Here is a 27,022-nt window from a genome sequence, read left to right on the forward strand (position 1 = left end):
CTATGTAGGCGGTATTTATATTCCAAGTCTATATTTGCAGGTCGTCTGTAAAAATGAAGCGTATTTTTGCAGACGGACAGCGAGTTTCACCTTGGTTTGTATTTTTGTAGGCGGCTATTTGGTTCCGAGGGTCATGTCCGCCTGTGAAAATAAATACCCTTTTTGTTGAGCTTCAGATTTAATGAATTGTAAAACTTTATAAAATGTATATATAATGTTTTTTCCATATATTTTCTCCGGTTAAGAGGGGGCAAACCGCCGTATAGGCCAGATAGGAGGCCACCTGACCCACCCGGACGCGCCATGCAGCCTAAATTTGTTGTTTCCCTTCCCAATTAAGCCGCAGAGATCTCTCGATGGATGCCTCCATGATGTTCCGTTGCACATACTAGCTGCTGCTATATACGCCTACGTATAATACACGTACGTATCAGTATATACGCGGACACGTAGGCATGGAGCGCCCGTATATACGTCCCCGTTCCGTGACACGCGCGCGCACGCTGCGGTGGTCGATCGATCGGATCGCGCGCGCGTCGTCGCGGCACGGCGCCGGTCACGTGGGAGGTGGGGCCCGCGTGCACGTGACGCTGCCGGCCGCCGCTCTCTCCGGCGGCCGGCGATCGATCGATCGAGACGATGGATGTTAGCAACAGAAGGCGGCAGGATTAACTAGCGGACAACCGTTCCAATCTAGTGACTGAATATCCGCCTAACGATCGTGAGCCGAAGCGGCGATCTTAAATGCGCCTAGTTTGAAAATATTTTGTAAGCAAAATCTCAAAGTATCAAAATACTTGCATCGAAACATATGTAAATAGTGATAAAAATTATTAACAAAATGGTTAAGAGGTAGATTATACAATTATAGTGGATCTATATACGAATCCTACTTTTTTTTTTTGCAAATACGACATATATATGACTTATACGTAGAGAGGTATAAAAACAAGGGTAATTTGGAACCATGCCATTAATTTTGCAAAGTTTGAGATATGCCATCGGTATCTCAATGATATGTAGGACCCACATGAGTTAATGACATATTGATCAGGATGTCATATCTCAAATTTTGTAAAATTATAATGGCATGGTTCTAATTTTTCCTAAAAACAAAAGAGAAATATTGTTAACCAGTAAGGGAACCGTTTTTCAATAGTTCGGGGGTATAAAAAGAAATAAAAAATTATTTGGGGCAGGGAGTTAAGTGCTTTGCCAAAATAGTCTAGGGGAGTAAAGTGGATTTTTTTATATATTTACTGATTTAACTATTTACTTTAGACTGTAATATGTGCTAAAGAAATAGAAAAAAAATTAAATTTTATGTATAGCCAAAATCAGAAATAGTCAAAATGCTACTAGTTACATAGAAATAATACTCATTCGGTCACAAATTTTCATAAATTTTTTATCATTAATTAAAACAATTAATTTATATGATCATTTAATAGTGAATTGATGACAAATATGCTACAAACAGTACTAAAAATGAGTTTTGGGGGTGTGGGGTAACATGGACCGTAACTGAGCCGGCCAACCCATGGGTTTCTAAAAACTTGGGTTACTCAGCTGAATATACCCATGATCCCCTCTAGAGATAGAGACCGTGTGAAATCTATCTATTGTTCTTTTTGCCTATCAACTATAGTTTTTTTTTTCACAACTTGCCATTTTATTCAGTTAACAACTCGTTACTCATTTTAATTATACAGTAGATGTTGGGCACGTAAAATATTTTCGTGCATGTTTTTGAAATATACCTTACAAATCCCCTGACATTACGAATAAATACATGCAGAATAGGGAAAAGGAAAAATATTACAATAAATATAATCAAATATATTTTTTTCTATGCTATAGGAACTCACAGCTCCCTCTCTCCATACTACTAAATTATACTAAGAGTAAATTGCACTGGTGGTCCTTAAACTTGTAAGCAGGTTTCATCTAGGTCCACGAACTTACAAAGTGTGTATCGAGGTCCCTAAACTTGGTTTATTGTATCATCCCAGTCTAAAGTCTCATTTAACCGTGGTCTTGCCTACGTGGCATGACATGTAAACAACGACATAGCACATTTTTATTATTATTTCTTTTTTGCTCCCTTCTTCCTCTTTCATTTCTGTCTTCTTCGGCCTCTTCGACGCGGGAGAGCTCGAGGTGGCACTAGTAGAGGAAGAAGATAAAAGAATAGGAGGAAAAAGAAAAGGGAAAAGGAAAAAAAACGCCATATCATCGTCCACATGGCGTGCCACGTAGATAAGACCACGGTCAAACGATGCTTTGAATCGGGATGATACAATAAACCAAGTTTAGGAACCTCGATGTGCGCTTTGCAAGTTCGTGGACCTAAGTGAAACCTCATGACAAGTTTAAGGACAGCTAGTGCATTTTACTCTTATACTAATGAAGAAGAGTTTGACAAAAATGATAAAACTATTAAAGCCAAAATTTGGTAAGCGCTTAAGTCGTTATCGGCTTAGAGTCAGTATCGGCCTCAGAGTCTTAAAATTGGTCCATGGAAATTATCAGTCACCAGCAGTCGGTTTTTTAGTGGATTCGGTTAAAGAAATTAATCAATTAAAAGAATTTTATCATGGTAATTTATCTATTAATTAGGCAGAGACAACTAAATTCCTTTTTATCTTTAGGCAAGTTTGTTTAGTGGCCGATCAAGATTTGTTTCTCTTATTTTATCTCTAAGAAAGTTTGTGCCATCCATGGATATAAATATGTACACCCAAGATCATTGTAAAATATCTCTTGATCAATACTTCTCTCGGTACATCGCCACCTTTTTATTCGAGGTTTTATCACCGCGGAACTTGGCACCTGACGCGGGGCTACACCGCTTCGATCTCCAGCGAAAGGGTAGGTCCTAAGTTCCGCTGACCCTGGCAGTTATATCGGCTATGTTGGCGTTGTTCAAGGTAGCATCGTTTCAATATCTTCGATTGCTCTATCTTTGTCTACCTAATATTTTAATTCTATCTTTAATTGCATTGTGGTTAAAAACATATCAGTTTAGTTGGGACTATCTTGGTTAGGTCCAATCTTATCTCTTAGTTGATATATCTCTAGAATCATAATATTGTTTTAAATATATTTGTTATATCCATCACGTTAGCATTTAGATCTATCAGCTTATCTAACTTATTTGATTAGAGGTAATCTAGAACTATCTAGGTTGGGTCCGATCATCTATATTACTGTTGATAATCTAAGTTTTGCTAAGTTTATAGATTTGTGCTACATTTTATCTGAGTGCTAGCCGATAAGTTATCTTTACATCGGACCTCCAGTCGATATATGCTTTGACCATCAACTCTTTACATCGGACCTCCAGTCGATATATGCTTTGACCATCAACTCTACATTTAATATTTTGTATCAATATCGGTCGATTGGTTCATTGGATATCTACTTCATAATGGTAGCATTGGCCAAATGGATTGTTTGTTGAAGTTCTTTAAGTGTCTTTATCAAACTATCAGAATCTACATCGGGTATATAGCCGATTGTTCAAAACCCTATCAACATCGGCTTATTGGCCGATCGGCTCTTTGATCATCAATTTATCTATCTTGTCAGTTGCAGGATTAAACTGACTGATACGCCCGAATCCAATATTTAGAAAATCTCCCAGCTCTTCGTGTGTCACGATGAAATTTCATGTTAACAAAAAAAAAACATACTTCCTCCATTTTATATTATAAGTTGTTTACTAATCAAATTTCTTTAAGTTTGACTAAATTTATAAAATAATATAGTAATATTTTTTAAAAAAAATATAAAACATATTCAATGTTAGATTAAATAAAATTAATTTAGTATTTTAATTGTTGCTAAATTTTTCTATATATTTAATTAAACTTAAAAAGTTTGATTAGTTAAGTGACTTATAATAAGAAACGAGATAGTACCAAAATTTACAAGGTCCCTTAAACATTGTTGAATGTAATTAAGAGACAAGCAAAGAACCATTTCAATCAGGTTGACGAAGCATCATGCGGCTGTCACCTTCTTATTCTCCGGCATCACCATTTATAAACAAATCGAACTCAATTAATATGAATAGCTTAAACTAGTAAGCACTAATGCCTAAGTAGAATTCCACTATCCATGCTGTCGCCGAAACAGAGACGAGGGGGAGTTACCATGGAAAAAAAATAAATTAACTGTTTACTAATATCGTTCGTATGCATAGCTAGAAATAAAGTTTTTTTAGCTAGCAGTACTAGCTAAAAAACTTGTATAAGATAAAACCCCTCCTCCACATGGTGCTGGATTATCTAAGCAGACGAGGTTAATTGGCAGCAGAAAAAAAATGCTAAACCTGAAATCAACAGTATCATCCTATATAAGCATGAAAAAAAAGTGTCAAATTCATATAGAAGCACGGCAACAAAAGTACCAGACATAATTAATACAACTAAAATATAAGGCAACCGTCACTAAAAAAAATATTATTATCTTTTTGTTTGATTACCACAATAAATAGAAAAAAAAAGTCCATTTTACTTCCCCAAACTATTTTACTAGAGAACATAATCCGTTAAACTATTTTTGGCTCATTTTACAACCCCCCAAAACTATTGAAAAAGGTTCACATCACTCCCCTAACGCTATTTCTCTTTTTTAGTTCTCACTGTACAAGTCACTGAAATTTTGGTAGAATATAGATGCTTCCAAAACATACATCTCAACATTTTTTTATTTTTTCCTTACTGTTTACATAAGTTGAAAGCACTTCAAACTTATTTAAGCATCAAAATTTTAAAGTTCAAGCAAACGCCATGAAAAATTTCAAAATATTTTGAACCTTGGTAATGGCGTCATCTATGGCTCTGGCAAATTTCAGCTTAAAATACAACTTGTATAAATAGTAACAAAAATGAACAAAAACGTTTATTTTTAATAGTTTAGGAGATAAAATAAGCCAAAAAATAGTTTAGTAGGTTATGTGATCCATTAAATTAGTTTGGGAGAGTAAAATATACTTTTTTTTCTAATAAATATAATGCATGCATTCAATAGTATGTATTAGACATCTTGAGAGTACAACATGTTTAATTGCATGTATACGTTTTTATTATGGGTTATAAAATAAAATAGTTACTCATATATATTTTAGTACGGAGGGAATACATCATGTTCTATTTTACGCCAGATCATGTACATACATACATGCTCATAGACAATTAATATGCAAAAAAATTTCTAATGTCTATGTACTATGTAAATGCTTTCTCCGTCTCAAAATAAGTGTAGCCATTTACTTTAAATTTAAACTAAACGGCTGCACTTATTTTGGAACAAAGCAAGTAAGGCCGTGTTTAGTTGTTTTGGTAAAAAAAATTGACGTATATGGACACGCATTTGAAGTATTAAACGTAGACTAATAACAAAACAAATTACAGATTCTACCTGTAAACTGCGAGATGAATCTATTAAGACTAATTAATCCGTCATTAACAAATATTTATTGTCGCACCACGTTCTCAAATTATAGCGTAATTAGGCTCAAAAGATTCATCTCGCAATTTACATGCAAACTACAATTGGTTTTTTTGTCCATACTTAATGCTACATGCATGTGTCCAAACATTTAATTTGACGGAAAAGTTGGAAATTTAAAGGGAACTAAACGCATCCTAAATACATGCCATAATTATGTGTACAACAATATATGCACAAATCGCCGGATTTGATGGTACATTTGTACGTCGAATTGAATCATTCTATGTACTATATGCAGAGGTGGGGTTCCCTCGAAGCAAAGGAAAAGAAAAATCATCAGAGAACCAAAAGCACCAGTGCACCGCGTTCTGCAGACTGAAGCATTTTTGTTGGTGTGTCGCCATCATTCTCTTCAGAATCTAGTAACAGGCCGTTAACTAATCAGCCCCGCTGAGAAGATCGACCGATGGACGGACACTAGTTCCGGGCAACTCGCAACAATTCCTGGCTTCCAAATCAAGAAGCTAACTCGGGGATCCCGGAAGAACTACTGGCTAGTATCTATGGAGTATACTAGCTGATCTAGAAACTTGATACACCATATTGCTACACCATAGTCCCATCATTTTATAACATAAGGTGTTAGATATTATCGGTAATTCCTCGTTTGACCCTACTCTGAAGCCTAAAAATTAACCAGGCCTTAATTTTTTTTAAGTTGCTCATTTGATTATGTTTTTCAAAACTGAAGATTAAGCTGACTGACCCTATTCCGTTAAGACAAGGTAACATTGTTAACTAAAGAGCAAATTATCCTGTGTCTTTGCACGCTAGCGCTGCCCCTTCCTCTGCACCGGCGAGGAAGACCCTAGCTCCAGCCAGCCACACCGCCGAGGAGTTGGTCAAGACTGGATTGTTCGTTTGAGATAGGACTATGTATAATTAGGAGTATTTTGGTTAGTTCGCTCTAGCAAATTTATTTGTTATTTTTCCTAAATGGAAGCTGACGGTGTAGTGAAACAATAAAGGTTAAATGAGCAAACATAAGAAGTAAGATCAGATTGATAATTCGGCTATAAAATAGGGTCCAATCAGCAATTTTCCATAGATAATAATTACCAGTAACACATCTATGTTATACACTAAGGTGGTTGTGACGTGTAGCCCACTAATACGTCCAAAGTTTGATTCCTTGTGATTCCCTCTTTTCTTCTCTTTCCTTTTTTGAGAAATCATTCTTTTCCATCCCTCAGCACCTCTCTGGTCTATTCAAAAACTTTTGCCTTCTTCTCTTTTTGTGAGAAACCATTATTTTCCCTCCCTCAGCTGCCATCTCTATTCTACTCCCTCTGTTTCAGGTTATAAGACATTTTAACTTTGATAAAAGTCAAACTGCTTTAAGTTTGACCAAGTTTGTAAAAAAAATAGTAAGATAAATTTATTATGAAAATATATTCAATTATTGATTTGATGAAACTAATTTAGTATTATAAATATTAGTATATTTGTTTATAAACTTAGTTAAACTTGAAACTTAGTATTTAAGAATTGTTTCCTGTTCTATTCAAGAATTGTTTTCTCGGCTTGCGCTCTCTCTCTTCTAGTATTCATTAGAGTTAGTATTATTTAACATATATGTTATATTATTTTTAAGAAAAATAGCTCTTTTGAACCCAATACTTCTTCAAACTTTGTCTTTAGTTACTGACATGTTATTTAACATGTACTACTCCCCTGTTTAATCCTATAAGTCACTTTAATTTTTTTTCTAATCAAACATATTTGGTTTGACTAATTTTGCAGAAAAAATTATTAATATCTACAATATAAAAATTAGTTTTATTAAATATAAAGTTAAATATATTTTGATAATATGTTTATTTTGTGTTAGAAATGTTGCTATAGTTTTCTTTACTTAAAAAGGTTTTGACTTAAAAAAATCAAAACGACTTATAGAGGGAGTATATTTTATGAAAATAGCTCTTTTAAACCTAATGATTCTTCAAACATATTCAGCCTTATCTTTTTCTTATGCTTATGCTTATCAGCCAAAATTTGAATTTTCAACATTAAATTTGAAGTTGATTTTGGGATTATTTTATCGAAGTTTATTTTTCAGTCTTTGCTTTTAGATCGTTAAGAACATGTATATAATTTTTTTCACAAATTATTTTTTGTTTGCAAATATATTGTTTGGCTTATTCCCCAAATAAGTGAAACGATGGGGCTTATTGTGTTTTAAGTTAGTGACATGTTTCAATAGCTGGCCCCTACAAGACTTTTGATCAAGCTCTGTCACCAGGGGCCTGTTTGACATAGCTCCAGCTCCTCAGCCAGGGGCCTGTTTGACATAGCTTCAGCTCCTCAGCCAAACAGTTTCAGCTCTACCTAAAGTATGAGTGGAGCTGAGTGGAGCACTCTCACAAAATGAACTAAAGAGGTGGAGTTAGGTTTAGGTTGCTCCATAGCTCTATTCCAGACCCAACTCCTAAAACTATATTTAGGAGTTGGAGCTCTACCAAACAAGCCATAGTCTTCTTAAACTTTGACCAGATTTATAAAAACATTTATAATTCCAAATAAATACACTATCAATATATATTATTATGGTGAATTTAAACCTAATTTTATGTCCTATATGTGTGTTGGTGTATATTTTTCTATAAATATGATAAGTTTGACTAATATACCTTATAATATCGAGAGGAGAGTATAAATAATGCTTACGCACTAGTTTTATCTTCTAGTACAAGCAATTTCGCTGCGTGTTTTTGTCAAAGGTTGCCGGTGTAACAGCACTATTTTTTTAAAAAAAATAGTTGGTAATAACGCTGTTGATCCAGCCTGATCTACATATAAAAAGGGACGTCATATATAGGAGAGCCTGATCGATCTGATCGATGGGGATGCCCACCGTTGTCGCCATCCACCATCCACTGCCGCCATGGCCGCCCCTCCATCCGCCGGCGGTTTGCCGGCCGGATTAGGCCGACAGCTCCCGATCCTCATCGGAATCGGAGGCCGGCCGAGCCCGGACGCCATTCCCCGGCACCCCGTTAGGGAGTGTACAGCTAGGAGAGCCATGGGGAACGGCGATGAAGGTGTGGCGGAGGCCGGGACGGCGAGCGGCGGCTTCACCGGCATGACAACGAGACGTGGACGGATTGAAGAAGGGCGGCTCCCCCGTGCGCGCAGCCAGGGTACCGGTCCTGCCGGACCCCGGTGGCGCGGGAGTGGGGGAACGGCGTTGGCGTCGGCTTGGTGTCGGTGGAGGTGGTGAAGGGACGGTTGGTGGTGGCGGCAGCGACTCTATCTCCGGGGAAAGGTCACATGGCTCGCCGGGCAGTGTCACCACTGCCGTCCATCCGTGGTAGGCGCAGTACTGCACCCCTTACACACAGATACGGTGAGGCACGACGGCAACCGGAGACAGAGGCGGAGGAGGAGCAACCGGAGTAGTCACCATGATGCGTCGGCGAGGGTGGTGGCGACGGCCACCAGCCCTAGCCCGACGTTCATGGTGTTGGTGGCGACCGTGGTGGTGGTGGCGACCCCTCTCCGATCGACGGAGAAGATGGCGAAGGCGACGGGCGCGCTGATTGCGAGGGAGGCCGAGAACGGCATCCATAATCCAATGAAAGGTAGGCATCGGTACTTCTTTGTTGAATTTTCTGTTCGCTTTTCTGTTAGATCAAAAGAGATGTTTCTTACTTCTTTCACTTCACGATCTCCTTCGCGAGAGCGAAAGTGCTAATAACATATTGAATGTGGATAGAATTGATTGAGCGAAAGAGATTGAGCGAGAGAGAGAATTGAACACAAATAGAGCGAATCGATCGATTTCTCATTGATCAACAGTACATTTATACAATGTGAAGCGGTGTCAACCGCAGGGGACGCGATGTTTGGGAACATCGCATCGGTTGTCGAGAGGGACGCCAAAGGGAGAGAGAGGAGCAATCTCCTCTTCTCTACCGGTTAGATAGGAACCATTGTTCCTATTTTCTTGGATGGATGATATCACCCGCAGTTTCTTAACAATATATAGGAGAGCCTGATCGATCTGATCGATGGGGATGCTCCAACGGCTGGCATAAGCACACCGGATATTTGGGACGACGAAGTATTGCGATATCTCACCATCGTCGTCGTATACCGTTGGGTACACTGCACTCCAGGTTAGGCCACTACGGCAATATATATCTGGATGAATGCCTCTTTCTGTACGTACGTACTACGTCTGTACGTTGCCCACCCAACGACATAGAGTAGCTATAGATTGTAACTTTGGACTAGTATATATTCCCCTGTCCCTAAATATTTGACGCTGCCGACTTTTTTAAACATGTTTGACCATTCGTTTTATTAAAAAATTTAAGTAATTATTAATTTTTTTCCTATCATTTGATTAATTGTTAAATATAAAAGATTTTATTAATTGTTAAATATACTTTTATGTATAAAATATTTAGAGACGGAGGGAGTATATATATAAGACGCCCAATATGTTAGTAAAGTCAAATCTTTTAACAAGCTAATAATTAGACTTGTAATATGTATTTATGTTCAGGGACTTGCAGGTAGCTAGTACTATACCATTATATTTTATTGAAAATAAACTTTTATATTGTGTTAAAATTATAACGGTTGATAATATATTATATGAAAAAATAATGGTCAAAATGCAATATCCAAGATCACGTTAAAAAATATAAACCTTGTGTTTTTTTATATTTTAGGACAGATACTGGTATTTTTATACATAGAACAACCATGCATATTGGAACTGCAACAGCTGTACTGCTCTAGTTGAATGCTCCCGTGCTCCGTTGCACAAAAGGGCATTCAAAATGTGCATGAGAAGTATTGTTCAAAAAGTCTCGGTTGTGTAACACATATATAGCACACGCAATGTACAAAGTTTCAAACCATATATATAGTTGTAAATTTTGTAATTATCATGATAGCATGCATGTACGTCCAAAAGTTTGTATGTACATTTTGTTGAAATGGTACATCCACACCGTACTCTCCGTTTGTGTCAATGTTTTATAATGTCAATTACATAGTACAATGCATGTATAAACTATAAAGTGTATCTCTTTTGTTCTTTTTGACTGGTCAATTAATGTACCACGATGCTGCATCGAACGACAGGGCCGGCCATCCGTACTTGCTTAAAATTCTCGATGTGAAAAACGAACTCCTTGCAAAGTTCCGTTATTATAGTATACACCCGTGCTTTTTTTTTTTCTGTACCATAGACTGCTTTGATGTTGTTCAATTCAAACAATCCCTGCTGAATGCCTGAATGGTCACCATGGTTGGTCATTATTTGACTTCCAGCTCTCGTTCTCGAAAAGAGTAAGTCAATTCTGTACAAGATGAAAAAAAAATCTCTACAATCTTGATTCTTGACCAAATAAGCAGGGCCATATGGGGGATATATGGGTGGCGGCCCTTGGCGGGTTCGACCAAGGACAGATCCAGCGTGAGTGATAGAGGGACTTGAGTGCCCCCTACCCTGCTAGATCATCATGGATAGAAAGAGAGAAGGAAGGAGAAATAAGAGGAAGAGATGGGGGTTTGAAGGAGGAAGAAGGAGATGAGTGCTCTCTCTAATCTTGTTCTGGATCATCCCTAAGTTCGATAATGATGAGCAACCATGCCCAGCTGACAAAAATCGCCATAAGATGACCACAAGTAGGAGCAAAGAATGGTTGAGAGTGTGCTCAATTTAATTTTATCACCTTAATGTAATTAGCTAAATGCAATAAGGGCTTCCATTATCCAAAACTAGGAGCAAGCATATCTGTTTGGAATAATCAATTGTTTTCTAAAGTTTGTTTGTTTTCTATTTTAGAATTTAATAAAGAAATTATGAAAATAAGTTATAAATTATGATCATGTAACTATAAGTTTGGAAATTTTAAATTCGGATTTGTAAGCTTCAAAATTTTGGACATGATATGTTAATAACTAATATAGTAAGTTCAAGTTCCAAACTTCAGATTAGTCGATTTGACACATTTCGAGTAATAAATAAATTGAAATTTCACACAACTTAATGACATCTACACATCGCCTACCATATTAGACCTATTCTTTTTTTTTAATCAAACGGGCCACCGATGCTCGAGAATAAGACCTACCCGTTGTCAGGAGCAAATCGTGATGCAAAATCCCACAATGAACAATTACAGAGATTTTTTTTATTGATTTACTATTTCTTATCACTACTACAAAAGGATTTTTTTCCCAAACGATCCAAATCGTTTGTTTTTCGTGTGCGGTAGACCAACCGCCCATCTGGAAGGGTTTGCAAAAATAATGAACTTTTCATGCGGGTGGCGCGCCCACACGTGAAAATAAAAAACTGCAAAAAAGTAAAAATTCCAAAAATAAAAAACCTAACCCTAACCCTAGCCAGCCACTGTCGTTGCCGCCACCATCGTCGCCAACGGATCCGCCTCTCCCATCTCCGCTGGTGCCGCTGCACCTCCCGTCGTCACCGGAGTCCACGCTTACCGCCACTGTGTCGCCTGCCGCCGGATCCGCGCGGAGAGGACGGGAGAGAGCCGCTGCCGGCCTCCCGCTTGTGCCCGTCACCAGATCCGCACGGGGAGGGTGGGGGAGAGCCACCACCGGAGCCCGCGACCTCAAGCACTACTAAGTAAATTTAAAACGACCTATATTTGAAATCAAAATCGGAGCGTCAGCAAGTAGAATTGCTCGGTTATTCTGTCCACGATTTAATTCTTCGAAGTAAATTTTGAAAAAAGTGACGGCCATAGCATAATTTTAATTTTAATTTTAATTTTATAAAATTTCAATGACAACTAACCAATAAGATAATAAAAATAAATATCACTTTAAAAGCCACCATTTACCTAGTGTTTTCACTTTGGACGGAGTAAACTTACCTTGTTTAACTTCAGACCACATGATTCCCTTCTAAAGCATATGAACACTCTTGATTACGTCAACTCCTACTTATCAATAAACACCCACAGCTATATGTAAGACCATCTCTTCGGCATATAACAAGTTGGATGCAAATGTATAAAAAGAGTTGAGGATGGTTCAAAGTGTCACAATGATAAAAAATACCCGGTCCTAATAAAAAGTTGGTTAAAAGGACGGTCCAAAACGAAACCTCGGTAATAAAAGATGATCTAACGTAAAATTTATTATAATAAATATGTGGTTCAAAGTGAATTTTACTCTAATAATAATAATGATATGTTTCTAATATGATAGAATTTTGTAATGGTACATTAGGGCCCCCAAAAAAAAAAAAAACGGGTGCCGCTGCTTGAGGCTTAACGAAAGGACCACCCGGTTTACGAGAAGGATACACACAGCTTCTCCGATTCTCCCTCCCCTCTCCTTCCGTTCCCTTGGGTTGGGTTGTGTTGCTCCCTCTGCTGCATTAATTGCTCCCCTTCCCCTATCCCCTCCTCCTCCTCATCGCCTTCTTCTTCTTCTACCTCGCGTCGACTCCTCCTCCTCCCGCTTAGCCGCCGAGATTTCCTCACCACTTTGTCCTCTTACCCCGCCACCACCGCCGCCTATATATACGCGCCCATCCCTGCGTCCTTGCACTTGCGCACCCACGGTGGTTGTTTTCTTGGATGGTTGCCGCTGCGCCCTGACCTCACCTCCCTCTCCCCCATGGATTACTCCGCCATGCCTTCTCCTTCTCCTTCTTCTTCTGCCGCTGCGGCGGCGGCGGCGGCGTCGGGGTGCTGCCTCGACAGGCTGTGGAGGGCGTGCGGGGGCTGCGGCGCCGCCGCGGCCTCCGCCGCCGGGTGGACGGTCTGCGCGCTGCTCACCTGCGTCTTCGCCGTCGGTACGTCCCCCTCTCTCGCCCGCGGCCTCCTCCTTCCCATTGCTTGTCGCGCGAGTGCAATCTTGGGGTGGGGTGATTTTTATTTGATTTTTTAGATGTTTGCCTCCTCGGATTCTTGCTTCATGGGAGTCTATTGGTCCTACTAAGTTCTTGGATTGATTCGGTGGGTGGTGTGTTCCTGGAATATGTTGTGATTCATGGTGGGAATTAATCGAATCACCATAGGTTCTGTTCACTCTTGCCGCCCTCGGAGACTCTGTAGTTGATAGTGTGTTCTTTGGCTCTCCTTGCTTTACGACTTTTACACGTTGTGGTGTGGTAGGCTGCTGCTTGCTCAAATTGGGAACAATTCAATCCCGCAAGCAAAAATTTTGGAGGTTCTTTGCCACTTCCGTCTCAGGATTTAGTATATACTTCACTCAGACGCTACTACCTTTTTCCTTTATTCCCCCCTTTCTTCTAGGTTTTATGGGCTTCATGGTTCATCAGTTTCTTCTATTTTGTATGTTCCATTGTTTTTGTATCTTTCCTTCTTGCAAGTTTTAGTTCACAGAATTTTTGGGTTTTCCAATGAAGAGTAGGTGCATATTAGTCAGCAATTTTTTTATGAAAGCTCTCATTGGTGTTTTCATCTCTTCTGTTGAATGCAGTGGGCTCATTAGTTGGAGTCTTCATCGGCGCGTTCATGGGGATGTCCACGGAAAGCGGCATGCTACGAGGCGCAGGCGTCGGGGCGGTCTCCGGCGCGGTCTTCTCCATCGAGGCCGTCGAATCGTGCATCGAAATCTGGAGATCAAGTGAATCAGGAAAATACAGCATTATCTTCGTGGTGAGTGTGCAAGAATCCAAGACCCAACCTTCCCTTTTTACTTTTGTGTGTTGAGAAAGGTGAGAGATCATTTTCACACAACTACTCTAGCGTGTGCATACATCACTTTGATGTAAGCTTGACATTTGCATGTGAGAAAAATATGTGCTTTACTACTAATAATTGCTGAGAAATGAAGAAAGCAAGGAAATTTTACTCGTAAGTCGTAAAGCAAATGTTTTGGACTTTATTATCTATAGTATGTCACAATTTCTTGTGTGCGCAAATACAATAGCAGCAGGTGATGAGTGTAGTTGATTTTTATTTGCTCTGATGTACTCTGTCGGTTGTTTCAGCTTGACATCATCTCTAGCCTCTTCAGTGGAAGGATTGTGTGGGAGAAGGTCAGCCCAGCACTGCAGCGCGCGGTGCAGAGTCAGGTATGCAGCTCTTCCTTTGAGCTTTCATAATGTTCGATCGAGTAAGAAACCATTACTCTCTTATGGCTCAAATAATAGTTTGCACTGCTAGCTATTCAGTTTTTAGGGGGTTAGATGGTTTTAATGTATGAAAAGAAAATATTTTTAAACACTACAATTAATAAGTATGGAAATGATTTTAGGGGAGAATGATGCCCCATACTGCAACAGGAAGACCTCTATAGCAACTGGAATATCAAGAATAGCATTTTAATGCTAAAGACATCAACCCCTAGAGACATCTAATGGCTTCCTGTGGACATGTGACAGAAAGCATTACTCCATCCCATATATAATGTATGGATGGTCAAGTAGTACTTGGGAACACTGAGAGTACAACTAATATAGGGTTGTGTAACCTGGCCTGGTAGGAACCTTGTTAAAAGCGTTCGGAATTTTGAAACTGAACTATCCAATAAAGGTAACAAGACAAGGAACCATAACTTAAAACATATATTAAAAGGTGTTATGCATGAATTTTAATGCTGTAAGTAAGTATGGTGTAATTTTTTTTTAAAAAAATGAAAACAAAAAACTTAATACATATACTATTTCCGTCCATAAAAGAGCGTATTTTTTGCTATGAACCTGGATTTATGAATGAATACAACCTCCCAACATCCAAGACCTACACATAAGATTTTTTTTTATTGGACCAGGTGGTGTTTCCTTCTGTCCACATACCCTTGTCAGATTTTATAGGGCAGGATATTTATCCATTATATGCAAAACTCAATTGCCGGAAGCAACAACTTTTTAGGCATGATAAGCATATAATTGCATTTCGTTGATTTAACTTTGCAAGGTTCTATGCGATTGCAACAGGGTCTATGTATAATTCTAAGTCTGATTCATTATTCTCTCTAATGCAGATGAGTCTACTGAGTACACCATTCATTGACAACAATGACCTTTTTGAAACCGGAAATACAGGAGGCATGTCAAGAGATCTAATTAACAGAATCCCAAAGACCACATTCAGCGCTGCAACCAATCCTGATCAGGAAACTGATAACTGTTGTGCAGTTTGCCTTCAGGTTAGTGTGAACCTAGAATGCTGCATTCTAACCACAGATGCTAAACAGATTAGTTTCTTGTACTGACGCACCATAACTTCTGATTGCCAGGATTTTGGAGCATCGCAATTTGTTCGGGTCCTGCCTCATTGCCAGCACACATTCCACGCACGATGCATCGACAACTGGCTTTTCAGGCACGCATCATGCCCGCTATGCAGGGCTGGTGTGCATATAGACCATATACATATGTAAAATAGAACTCGCAGCGCACCTGGTGTATTTTCAGTCGAATACCCGTGCCCGCGGTCCGTATCATAAGTATAGTCTTGTACACATAGGAGGCCTTTTTTTCTTCCCAGTCTTTGTGTGGAGCTATGTTCCAGCCGCACGTTTTTTTGTTACAGCAATAACAAGTTATGTACTAATGTACATTCTGAAAAAAAGAACTAAACTAACAGTCTCTGAATTATGGCTGTGTACTGGAGCCTCAAGAACTCTGGTGTGTGCATTCTGAGAATGAACTAACAATCTCTCTGAATTTGATCTGTTTTTCTTTGCTGTTAGCTGCTGACAATGACTGGCTTTAGGTAATTGTTTGCTACTTTGCAACTGCTGCAAGGACGGGCAAAGAGTCAATTGCAGTGCAATTGCAGAAGGTTGGTGTTCATGGCCGAAACTCTAGCTATTGTCTGTTTCCTAATAGAGCATTACGTTTCAAATCAGCTACTACCGCATCATTAAATTAATCTTGAGATTTAGATGGTCAAAAGCTTCACCATGAAGAAGCCGAGAAAGGAGATGGAAAAATCTGAGGCTGACAGCACAGTCCTGTCACGTTGGATGACACATGAAAGAAATGGAACACCTTTGCTGGGGGCTGAAACTGAAGCTTTGTGTGCCACCCTTTCACTGTCATGTTTATAAGAGAAAGTGACGTGCCTTCTTACATACAGAAAAAAACGAAATCGAAAGATGCAAAGCATGACATAAAACTGATTGACACAAGATGCTAGCTACAACCATTAATCAAGTTTTTAATAAGCATGGATGTGGCAACATTTTCATTTTTTTTTTTATGGAGAAGTTTATGGCCACACACCTACAAACTGTGTGTATAATCAGCTAGCTAACCACTTGTGCGGTTCTGCCTCCTGTGGATGATCAAAGAAAATCATATAGTTCTACTAGAATAGGAAAGTCTAGTATTTCTCATACATGGTAGAGTGTACGTATGTTGTGAGCACTTACGTTTGTACTATGTTTTACAAAAAATATAGAAAAATATTCATTCCTTAACTTGGTACCGTGCCGGATCCATTCCCATTGCTTGTTGTGATTGTGGTTTTGCCACAGGGTGTCTATGTAGAATCAAAGACGTGCCTTGGAACAAAAATTTAGGAATAGAAAAAAGACACAGATGTTATTATAGGAAAAATGCAATAAAATTAGGGTAATATGTTCATTTGTTAGAGAAGGGAGAGAAAAATAAAGGTGTATTAGGATTTTCAAAGGACATTGGAAACATGGGGGTAGACATTTTTTTTGTTTGAATTCTGCCAAAATGTGAAAAAGAATTCCCCTATACTATGAAATTCTTAAGGAATCATGCAAATCAAATGAGGCATGGTGGGATTATTCCTATGAATTAGAATTCCTCTATTTCTTTTCCCTTTGGAACACATGGTTTTGAATTTTAACGTTGTTCTTAATTCAATATTTATCCATTTAAAATCTCCATTCAAATTCGACTTGCGGTTGGAATAACAACAAAAAATGAAGAACACAAATCGGAACAAACTTTGAGTTCAAAAACATGGAGCAACGTTCTCCATTCCACACCCAAAAAAGAAAAAAAAACATCTTTCCAAATTTATGTTCCTCACGCAATTTCTCGGTTTAAACTTACTCTCCCTTTCCCTAATCCCTCTCTTGTGCCCAAAGAGGCCCAAAGGCCACACAGCCCAAAGCCTACATGACAACACGAGGCCCACGCAACCGCGCGTTGGTGGGTTCGGCCCAACACGTCACGCATCTGGGCTTTCCTTCCTCCTCCTCCCAGCCACAGGCAGCTGACGTCACGGACGCATCTCCCCACCACACCACACGCCATCTCCTCCCTCCGCCGCGGCGACGTCGAGGGAATCGGGGCGGGGCCGGAGCTAGCTAGTTCGCCGCCGGCGAGACGCGTGTGCCATGGTGGCAGCGGCGGGGACGATGGAGCTGGAGATCCTGGGGATCAACTTCGGGTGCGTCCTCGCGGCGCTCGCGGACGCCAAGATCCCGGAGAAGGACTGCCTGCTCCCGCTCGCCTCCAAGCTGCTCGGCTACGCCATCGTCGCCGCCTCCACCACCGTCAAGCTCCCTCAGGTTTTTCTCCCATCCTCTCCCCCACCACACACACACAATTCGCCATATGCGCCCAGCGATGAGATGTGATGAGATGAGATGCGTGCGCTTGCTTGTGGCGTACTGATCTGTGTGCTCGACAGGTGAATTTCGTGCTGGGTTGGAGGAGAATTAGCGATAGGTGGATTTTGTGCTGGGTGAGAGGAGAATTAGCGTGGCGTGTGAGATTTTGCACAAAAAAACGCTGCGGTTTCTAGTAGCTTGGGCTGTGATCTTGGCGCGGCGTGGCAAAAAGAACGGAGGAATCGACCAGTCGCCAGTGGAGTTCTTTGTTTGTTTGTTGGATAGCTGTGGGGGGTGGGGGTGGTGGTGATCCTCGTGGTGCTCGTGTGCAGTGCAGGGCATGAATTCTAGCAATGTTTTCTTCCCCATGAGAAATATTAAGCCCTCCTTGCTCAATAATGGCCTGCAATTCTCACTTCTCAACCCCTCCTTTCAATCTACAGTCTGATTGGTGAGCATGGCTTTCGGGCTCTCCGTGCTCTGCTCTGGCACTGGCGTTAGCACATCGCAATCTTGGCCAATCAATCGAACAGCATGTCGCAGAAAGCCCTCGCCTACAGTGGTAAAACTATCGAGGAAACCTTTGTCCTTGATAGTCTGTTTCTCGCGAATGCCTGATGCAAGAACCCAGTCACCACCAATGCGACAACGTTTGGGGGCCTTGCAGATGAGCAATAGGATGAGGCCAGCCACTGGGACATATGTGGGAATCATGTGCAGGAGCTCAGGGCGCATACTTTCGGTTCCTTTGGATTCCAAAATTCCATCCAAGGAATGCCTGCTTCGTTTGATGTCTAAGATCCTCGGCTACCATGTCGTTGCTGCATCCGCTATTGGCAAGCTCCCTCAGGTGCCTGTATCTAGGGTCATCACTAACAAACTAGTTTGCTATGTGTGCATGAGTTTGCCTCTTCTCATTGTGGTGCAATTATGCATGTATAATTAGGTCCAGCAGCTTATGATCGTAGCTGTATTTTTGTGCCAATTTTTGGAAAGGAATTAACAAATAAAAACATGTTATTTCTGTTTGTTAAATTGCTACGGTTCACATGATTCTTGCTTTGTTTTGTGTAATACATGGACAGTTGAAATGTCACTGGATGCAATTATGCTTAGGGGAAATTGGGTTGCTATTTTGCTCAAATTGTTAAGTGGAAGAACTTGCAGAATTTACTTATTGGCTTGGATTGTTAGTGTCAATGAGGGGAACTAGGGAAGGGTAGTGCGTGATCTGACTACTTGAGAATGTGTGCTGACTGATAGTAGCCTAACAAAATCTGTAACATGTATTGATCAATCAGTGAAGTTAGAGAATGGTGCATTATAGGAATATGCTATGATCATTCTTTAAATAGCATGTAGTGGTATCTGTAGTGGGCCTAGTGGCAAAGTGTTCCTTTTACAGAGAATAAGGTAGAACAGAGATGTCTCAGGTGCAACAAGCCCAGTTATGTACGCAAAACTATGGACTCACTCGATCAACGTATATTGAAAATAAGGCTTCCAATATAAAGAAGTCTGATGAAATCATTTATGATATAAAGAAACGTTGAAACTTTATACATAATAAATTTATACAATCTTCAGCCACCCATGAAGATGTTGGATAGAATCATACCGTTCACATGTCTCAAAGCCAGGGGCGGATTTGAGATTTGGGGGGGGGGGGGGGGGTGATGAGCCATAAGACTGAACAACCAATATCAATAGCAAAGGAGGTCAAATAGTCACTGTCAATAACAATCAATGCGTAAACTAGTCCTTTAAAAAAATCTTGAATTTTAGCTCTTTAATAATACCATTGATAGTTTGGAACTAATCTTTGTTGCTAAATCCCTTTAATGTAAACTATTGAATAATCTCGCAAATAAGTATCTTTGAAAAAGATGAGAAATCACAAACTAATTTTGTAGATCATGTTTCTTGCTAGTGTTTTTTAGACTTGCTAACTAACTAAACTGATAATAATTCCAAGCTACACAAATAAACTAGATAATTACCTATCTTATATAGAGTAAAAACTGGGGGTGTGGTGGTGTTGGTGTTCGGATAGGGTGGTGTTGGCCCCCTCTGGCACCCCCCACAGCTGCGCCACCGCTCAAAGCTACGAGAAACAGTTCAATATAATAGATATATGGAGTATGCCATGAATGTATCATATGAATACCTGAAATATGTTTGCCTTGTGTAGGGAAGCACCACGACACAACATATACCATAGTGAGTGGTTAAGGGTTGGTTTGGTTCCTTGCCTTAACCAAACAGTAGGAAAAATAAATGATTTTAAGATTTTTTTTCCCCTCTTAAGCAAAATCCTTCTTGCATTATAGGATAACCTTTCATTTTTTATGTTTTTGACATAACTACAAATTTCTTGTTGCAGATATTAAAGATTTTGAAGCACGGAAGTGTAAGAGGACTTAGTGTAGCATCCTTTGAGCTTGAGGTTGTCGGCTACACAATTGCTCTAGCATATTGTATTCATAAAGGACTGCCATTTTCTGCGTATGGGGAACTAGCTTTTCTGTTAATCCAAGGTTTGTGTTTCACCTAATGTCCAAATGGACTGCATATTGATATCTGAACTTCCTTTTACGTGACGAAAGCTGATTTATTTAACGTCTGTCTGGTATGCAGCAATTATTTTGGTTGCAATCATTTACTATTACTCCCCACCAATGGGAACCAAGACATGGATGAAAGCTTTACTGTATCCTTCAGTTTATCTGTTTATTTTTAATTATTCTTTGGGTGCTGACAACAACGATGCCCTAATCCTCATGGAAACATCGAAAAGATCCACAGAATGTTATGAGAATCTTTCTACTTCTGACCTGCTTTTCCTGAACAGTGCTTGTCTAGATATTGCGGACTGGCTCCAACAGTATTGGGTGGGAAAATTGACCCTGCTCTTTTTGAAGTCCTCTATGTAAGTTATAAATGAAAGATTATTTTGTGTAGCACTTGATATATTCGTATATGCTTGTCTTTTGATTGTGTGTAATATATTTTGCAGGCTTCTCAGCATGCTATCTTCTTCTTTGCTAGGCTTCCACAGATATGGAAGAATTTTATGGTTCGTTGTTAGATTTCTGTACATCTAGCTATATTAGGTTTATCTTTTCATGGAAAGTTGCTGTAACTAGGTGTACTAAATAGTAAAATGGTAACCTTAAATTTAAATGAATCTTATGGTCTGGACCTTAGAATAAATAATTTGGGATTGACTAGTATGACAATGAACTTTTCATCTATCAGTCAGCATTTTGTACCAATTTTGTGAGTGGAGGCTTCTAACAAGTCGTTTGACAATTTGCATGTACAAACTTTCTGACCTGTTGCTACGATACGCAGAACAAGGGCACTGGCGAGCTGAGCTTTCTGACCTGTTTCATGAACTTTGCTGGTTCCATAGGTAAGCTTAAGTACATGCCAGATTAGTTACCAAGGCATTACTTTTTTACTTCACAATCCATTTTATTCTCTTCTTTGTTTGAAATTAAGTAGTATAAGCACAAGTAGTCAAATGTTCTGAATACTGAATAGGGAGCATGGCTTGAAATAATCACATCCTTATTCGGCTGAGTAGATCCTTCTGTGCAGCCAGTATACCTGTCCTGTGTTATACTTTTTCCTTTTATATGATGTGTTTAAAGCTAGCTAAACTTTATCTGATATTCTGTTGCAGTAAGAGTGTTCACTAGCATCCAGGAGAAGACTCCCTTAAGTGGTATCCTTTTAGTTCTGATTACAGTTAATTACATACATTCTTAAGGATCCTATTTTTCTACTTTCTTCCAAGTGTGCATATTATTATATAGGTGCATTGCATATTGCCGACAAATTTCTTTCTTTACCCTAATACATGATAGTTTCAGAATTTCTTTAATGAAAACAAGAGCCTATAGAATCATCCTACTTGTCAGTTCATTCTATTAAAATCCTCCATAGTTCAGTTGATCTGAAAAAACCGCTCAACTTGAACATGCTTTTCTCAAAGAATACGGTACTGTCAGTGTAACATTGATACTTGTCAATTTGCTGCCTTGCTGGTATTGTACATCAGCAAAAGAGTTTTCCATAAATATTTGCCTACTTGCTACTCCCTCCGTTTTTTAATAGATGACGCCGTTGACTTTTTCTCACATGTTTGACCATTCGTCTTATTCAAAAATTTTATGCAATCGTATAAGATATAAATCACACTTAAAGTACTATGAGTGATAAAACAACTCATAACAAAATAAATTATAATTACGTAAATTTTTTGAATAAGACGAATGGTCAAACATGTGAGAAAAAGTCAACGGCGTCATCTATTAGAAAACAGAGGTAGTAATATTTTGTACCCTTAACTCCTTGAAAGTGATACTGGGATCTGCAATTGGCATTGTGATGAATGGTACGCTCTTGGGTCAGATAGTGTTGTACCAGAAGCCTGCTCCAAAGAAAGAGAAGAAGAGAGATTGAGCACAACTGCACAACACAAGAAAAGGCAGAATGTTCATCTCTGTGTCCATCTTCAGACAAGCAAAAGGCTCCAGTGTATGAATTTCTTGCAGAGTCGTGTGATGATGAAAAACGATGGGCACCATATACAGACTAGATATGGATATCTTGCGTACTTAGTTTTAGCATTTAGAAGTGTCATGACTGATGTTAGATTATTGTTAGATTGCTGTACTGTGCAAGCTACTGACAGTGGAAAAACTGTTCTCTTAACTCTATGTTTGAGACTATTTTTTTATCGTCTGTTTATTTTTCAGGCATAAATATTGTAAGCACGGGGCTACATACAAAATCCAGAAAGTTGTTTCTCAATCACCGCATCCATTTATCTTCTTTTTTTAATGTGCCAAATAAAGTCTCCTAATTCTTCAGTTTGCAACTGGCTGTTAGCATGAATTTCCACTCATGGAGATTTTTCATTAAAAGAAAGGTGAGAGTAAGGGCACTGATTCTGATGGATCTTGCCATTCATATTTTAATGGGTAAGAAAATTGAATGGGCTTTTCTTATCACATATAGCAAAAATCTATATGTATAAACACTTCATCCAAGCTGTTTGGAACGCCCAATTCCCGCAAAAATATTTACTGTATAGTTTGGAGCACAGATTATACCATCCATAGCACAAGCCATAAGTATTATAATAGCATACAAGACTTGGACATAAACAGCCCTCATAACAAAGAGATTGGCTTCTGTCCATAACAATTCTAAGCTTTATTACATGCTAACAATCGAGTGGCGTCACCGATACTTCAGTGACTCAAGCACCGTACAAGGGAAATAACATCTGTACGGTAGCAGTGAGCTTGTCATCACCTAAAATCATTCTGACGTGCCTACTAAGCACTTTATACTAATTTATGGGGAAACCATGTTCCTCTGATCGTGTCACAAGAGGACAGAGTGTGTATATCACATGGTAAAATCGAGCCTCTGGAAGCTCGAGGATGCGTTGGAAAGGTTTCCTGAGGTCCACCTCTTCAGCATCTCCAGAGCGGCCTTCGGTTGATCCATTGGTACCATGTGGCCAGCATCGTGGACCTGTTCACAAAATCTCTCTACTAAGTTTGGCAGTGCGTCCAAATTTCTTTCTTTTGAAAAAGATAATGAGTGCAAATCGCTACAAGTCTCTGGTTTATAATTTTGTTGCTATGTTTTAATGCATTTCTATAAGCAATGTAATCATGTATGCCTGCATGTGTTTTTGTCCAGTATTATAAAGGGATTTTCAGTACGGATTGTAGAACTGACCTTCAAGAAACTCAAAGGTCCATAGCTTTTCAGAATACCGGCTTCTTTTCCATCAACTGTGAAAGGTTCCTCAGATGAGGTCACAAAAGCCTCCTTTCCAGACCATTCCATAGAATTCACCCATCTTGAGTTTCCTGCTCAAATCAAGAAATTGATTATGCATACACATTGGCAGAGAACAGCTAGAATTAGGAGAACCAAATACAGACAAAATTTAGGAAAGTACAGTCTAATCTGGTACTAGGTTGTTATGTTTTGAGACGGAAGGAGTACATTGTTAATATACCTTGCAATTCTAAACAATAAAAGGTTTATCATCGTTTCTTATTAGACTAATAGACAGCCTACAATGGGCCAAATGTGTTGTTACAACATGTTTTCCACATTGTACTTCCATAAAAAAATAATAAATGCGGAGAATGAAGATCGTGAAATTTCTTAATGTATCTGTTTCACAGAACCCATTCACAGAGGAGCGCAAGTGACATTGTACAGTGGGATTTGATGTCACAACCTGTGACACAACAGATAAACTACAGCACAGGGTTCTCCATACTTGCCATCTCTACTCTCTGTCTCTAAATATAGGTCCCCATGGGATCCATGCAGTCAATCTTTCAGAACGTTGAAAATTAATTTAATATATGTAAAAGCATATAATGACTAGATGGAAATATTGCCATTGGGCCACCCAGCAAAATGCTTCTTAACAAAGTAAACTTTACTACTTTTGCTGTTATATTACAGGAAAACAACTCATATACAAAAGGCTTGCATATTGCAGACTACAAGTCAAAAAAACATTGATATTATGGATGTATGAAGGAAGTAGCAAGATACTCACCTAACCAGTTGCATATGAGATCATACTCTCCAGCATAAATCAACACTTTGATGTCATTCTCAAGGAGTTCAGGGATTCCAACTTCAAGGTTCCTCATCCAATCTAGCAGCATGGCCTGATATACAGTTGGGCTGCATGATACAAACTGTATGTCTCCAACACCTAGGCTCTCTCTGACTGATTTCAATTGGAGAAACTTCTCCATATTAGAGAAGTCATAGCATAGGCTCCCCACACATGGCTTCCTGATGTCATAATACTGCCAGGAAGCGATGAACACAGATTAGGTTGTTTAACATGGAAACAAAGAATTAGTTATGTAGCTAACCCTACATTTTTCTTCCCAATTATTGTCTCAATGGAAGAGAATATTAGATTGCAGACAACATATGCGCCAAGGCAAGATATAGTGCCAGAGGTACCTACATCATAAAACAGAAAGCGAGATTGATATACATGTTATAAGGAATCAGAAGTAGCCTTGGAGCTTTTTGAATAAAATGGGAAAAAAAATAACATTGTCATAACAAAACATACAGGCAAAAATACTAACTACATTTCTGAACAACGCTTCAGGTTATGTTTTACTGTGCAAGGCCAAGAGGCTATGTTAGTAAAAATGGGGGAGATTTTTAACAAGGAAACCATGACTTACCACAGAGCTTGATAGCAAGTTCACAAGTTGGAACAATTTTGTTAATCCTGTTAAACTGTGATTTTGTAATTAACCCCATATCCAATGAGTAATCAGTGTATGCCTTGTATTGTATTGCTGGATCCGTTAACCCATTGCCAATAGCAAAACCCTGGAAAATCACGAAAGAGAGGTTTTCACCATGACTGTAATCACATATAGGGCAGAACCATTAAGATACTTCCAGAAAGAGAGAAAAACAAAACCTTCAAATTGATGTGAATGCCCTCGCTGTTCTTGTTCCCCTTGTACACTCGACTTGCAAAGGCAGGAATATAGTGTCCAGCATACGATTCCCCAGTAATATAGAAATCATTTTTAGCAAAATTCGGGTGCTCAGTGAAGAAGGCCTGTCAACATGATGGAAAGAAAAGCTTAAGGAGCTTACTTTATGAAAGAGAAATTAAAAAGGCAGTTTTCCATATAGTTCATTGCTATGTAGTTTGCCTCATTTTCTTGCCTATTTATATCCTCACAACACAAATAAACGGATACTGCTATTTCTGGTTCAAACAGGTGAGTAGTGTCTTGTCGATGTCCTACAAGCTACAACTTTGCTATATATAACAAAACAAATTTAGTAATTCAATGCACGAAGATGATATATAATGATGCATGTGTACAGTGAACATTCCACCTAGGAATGCATCATGTTATAGTAATAAGAGTTCCTACCTGAAGAAAGGCATACAGGTCGTTGCTAACACCAGCTTCATCGTGACGGGTGTCGCGCGGATTGGAGCTGTAGCTGAACCCAGTACCCGTGGGCTGATCAACATATATCAGATTCGACTCCTGCAATTGAAAAAATTTACACAAAGATCTCAACAATCAACAAAACAAATGGCATATTGTAACAATATAGCAAAATTACCACTAGCTTATGATTGATTTAACAATATAGCAAAATTACCACTAGCTTATGATTGATTATCAGAAGGTTTGGTGTACCTGATCCCAGCCAAAGTCGTTCCAGACGAGAGACATGTTGTCGGCGATGTGGAACGGCCCGTTCTCGTAGAAGAGCGCGAGCTCGCTGCTGCAGCCGGGGCCCCCCGTCAGCCAGATCACCACGGGGTCGTCCTCCCCCTTGCTCCCCCTCGACTCGAAGAAGAAGTAGAACAGCCTGCGAGCGCGAGTCAGCCGCAGTTGAGGAAACCGAGCTCGTCGGAGGAGGGATGAGATGAGATGAGGTCACCTTGCGTCGTGGGTGTTGGGGAGGCGGTAGTACCCGGCGTGGTGGCCGAGGTCTTCAGCCGACGAGCCGCCGCTCTTCCCGGTGGCCATGGAGGCGAGGTGGATGGGCCTCTCGACTAGGGTTCCGGCGGGGACGTCGCCATCGCCGCGGCTGGAGGGGGAGGGGGAGGCGTCGCGCGGGTGGAGGTTGAGGGCGCGGATGAGGCCGACGGCGGCGGAGCGGGGGAGCTGCCCGGCGGGGACGGGGAGGTCCGAGGCGGTGGGGAGGCGGAGGAAGGGGCTCCCGTCCTCCGGCGAGGCCGCGGCGGCGGCGGCGGCGGCGCCGACGAGGAGGAAGGTGAGGAGGAGGGAGTGAGACTGACGGGTGGGCCCCATGGCTGATAATCCCGGGGAGCGAGCGAACCAACCGAGGGGAGTGAGAGAAACTGATGAGAGAAGCTTTTGGAGGCGACGGATATTTATCGCGTGGGGAAAAAGAAGGGTGGGCGGTGGGACCA

At 39.9% G+C, this 27,022-nt stretch overlaps 3 protein-coding genes across 4 annotated transcripts; 2 read left to right on the forward strand and 1 right to left on the reverse strand.

The window, feature by feature from the left end:
- Positions 1-12,842: 12,842 nt before the first annotated feature.
- Positions 12,843-16,097, forward strand: LOC127778438 (NEP1-interacting protein 2-like). 2 transcript variants are annotated; one of them, XM_052305039.1, is made up of 5 exons: positions 12,843-13,312; positions 13,963-14,141; positions 14,477-14,560; positions 15,472-15,636; positions 15,727-16,097. In XM_052305039.1, exons 1-5 carry the CDS (start codon positions 13,135-13,137, stop codon positions 15,868-15,870), a joined length of 750 nt encoding a protein of 249 aa, XP_052160999.1. In that variant the 5' UTR covers positions 12,843-13,134; the 3' UTR covers positions 15,871-16,097. The 2 variants fall into 2 exon arrangements, with proteins under 2 accessions (XP_052160999.1, XP_052161000.1); XM_052305040.1 differs by lacking the exon at positions 12,843-13,312 and adding an exon at positions 13,775-13,814.
- Positions 16,098-17,684: 1,587 nt separating this feature from the next.
- LOC127779174 (mannose-P-dolichol utilization defect 1 protein homolog 2) lies at positions 17,685-22,848 on the forward strand. The gene is made up of 8 exons (XM_052305892.1): positions 17,685-17,985; positions 20,411-20,564; positions 20,665-20,737; positions 20,890-20,956; positions 21,044-21,103; positions 21,382-21,442; positions 21,716-21,757; positions 22,394-22,848. The coding sequence occupies exons 1-8, from the start codon at positions 17,812-17,814 to the stop codon at positions 22,495-22,497; spliced, it is 735 nt and encodes a 244-aa protein (XP_052161852.1). The 5' UTR covers positions 17,685-17,811; the 3' UTR covers positions 22,498-22,848.
- A 257-nt stretch (positions 22,849-23,105) lies between these two features.
- Positions 23,106-26,950, reverse strand: LOC127779173 (serine carboxypeptidase-like). The gene is made up of 9 exons (XM_052305891.1): positions 26,527-26,950; positions 26,280-26,454; positions 26,004-26,123; positions 25,535-25,678; positions 25,290-25,440; positions 24,968-25,056; positions 24,635-24,893; positions 23,791-23,924; positions 23,106-23,580 (listed from the first exon to the last, which is right to left on the reverse strand). The coding sequence occupies exons 1-9, from the start codon at positions 26,898-26,900 to the stop codon at positions 23,452-23,454; spliced, it is 1,575 nt and encodes a 524-aa protein (XP_052161851.1). The 5' UTR covers positions 26,901-26,950; the 3' UTR covers positions 23,106-23,451.
- Positions 26,951-27,022: the final 72 nt, after the last annotated feature.

Source organism: Oryza glaberrima, chromosome 7 (genome assembly GCF_000147395.1).
Source record: "Oryza glaberrima chromosome 7, OglaRS2, whole genome shotgun sequence".
Lineage (NCBI taxonomy): Eukaryota > Viridiplantae > Streptophyta > Magnoliopsida > Poales > Poaceae > Oryza > Oryza glaberrima.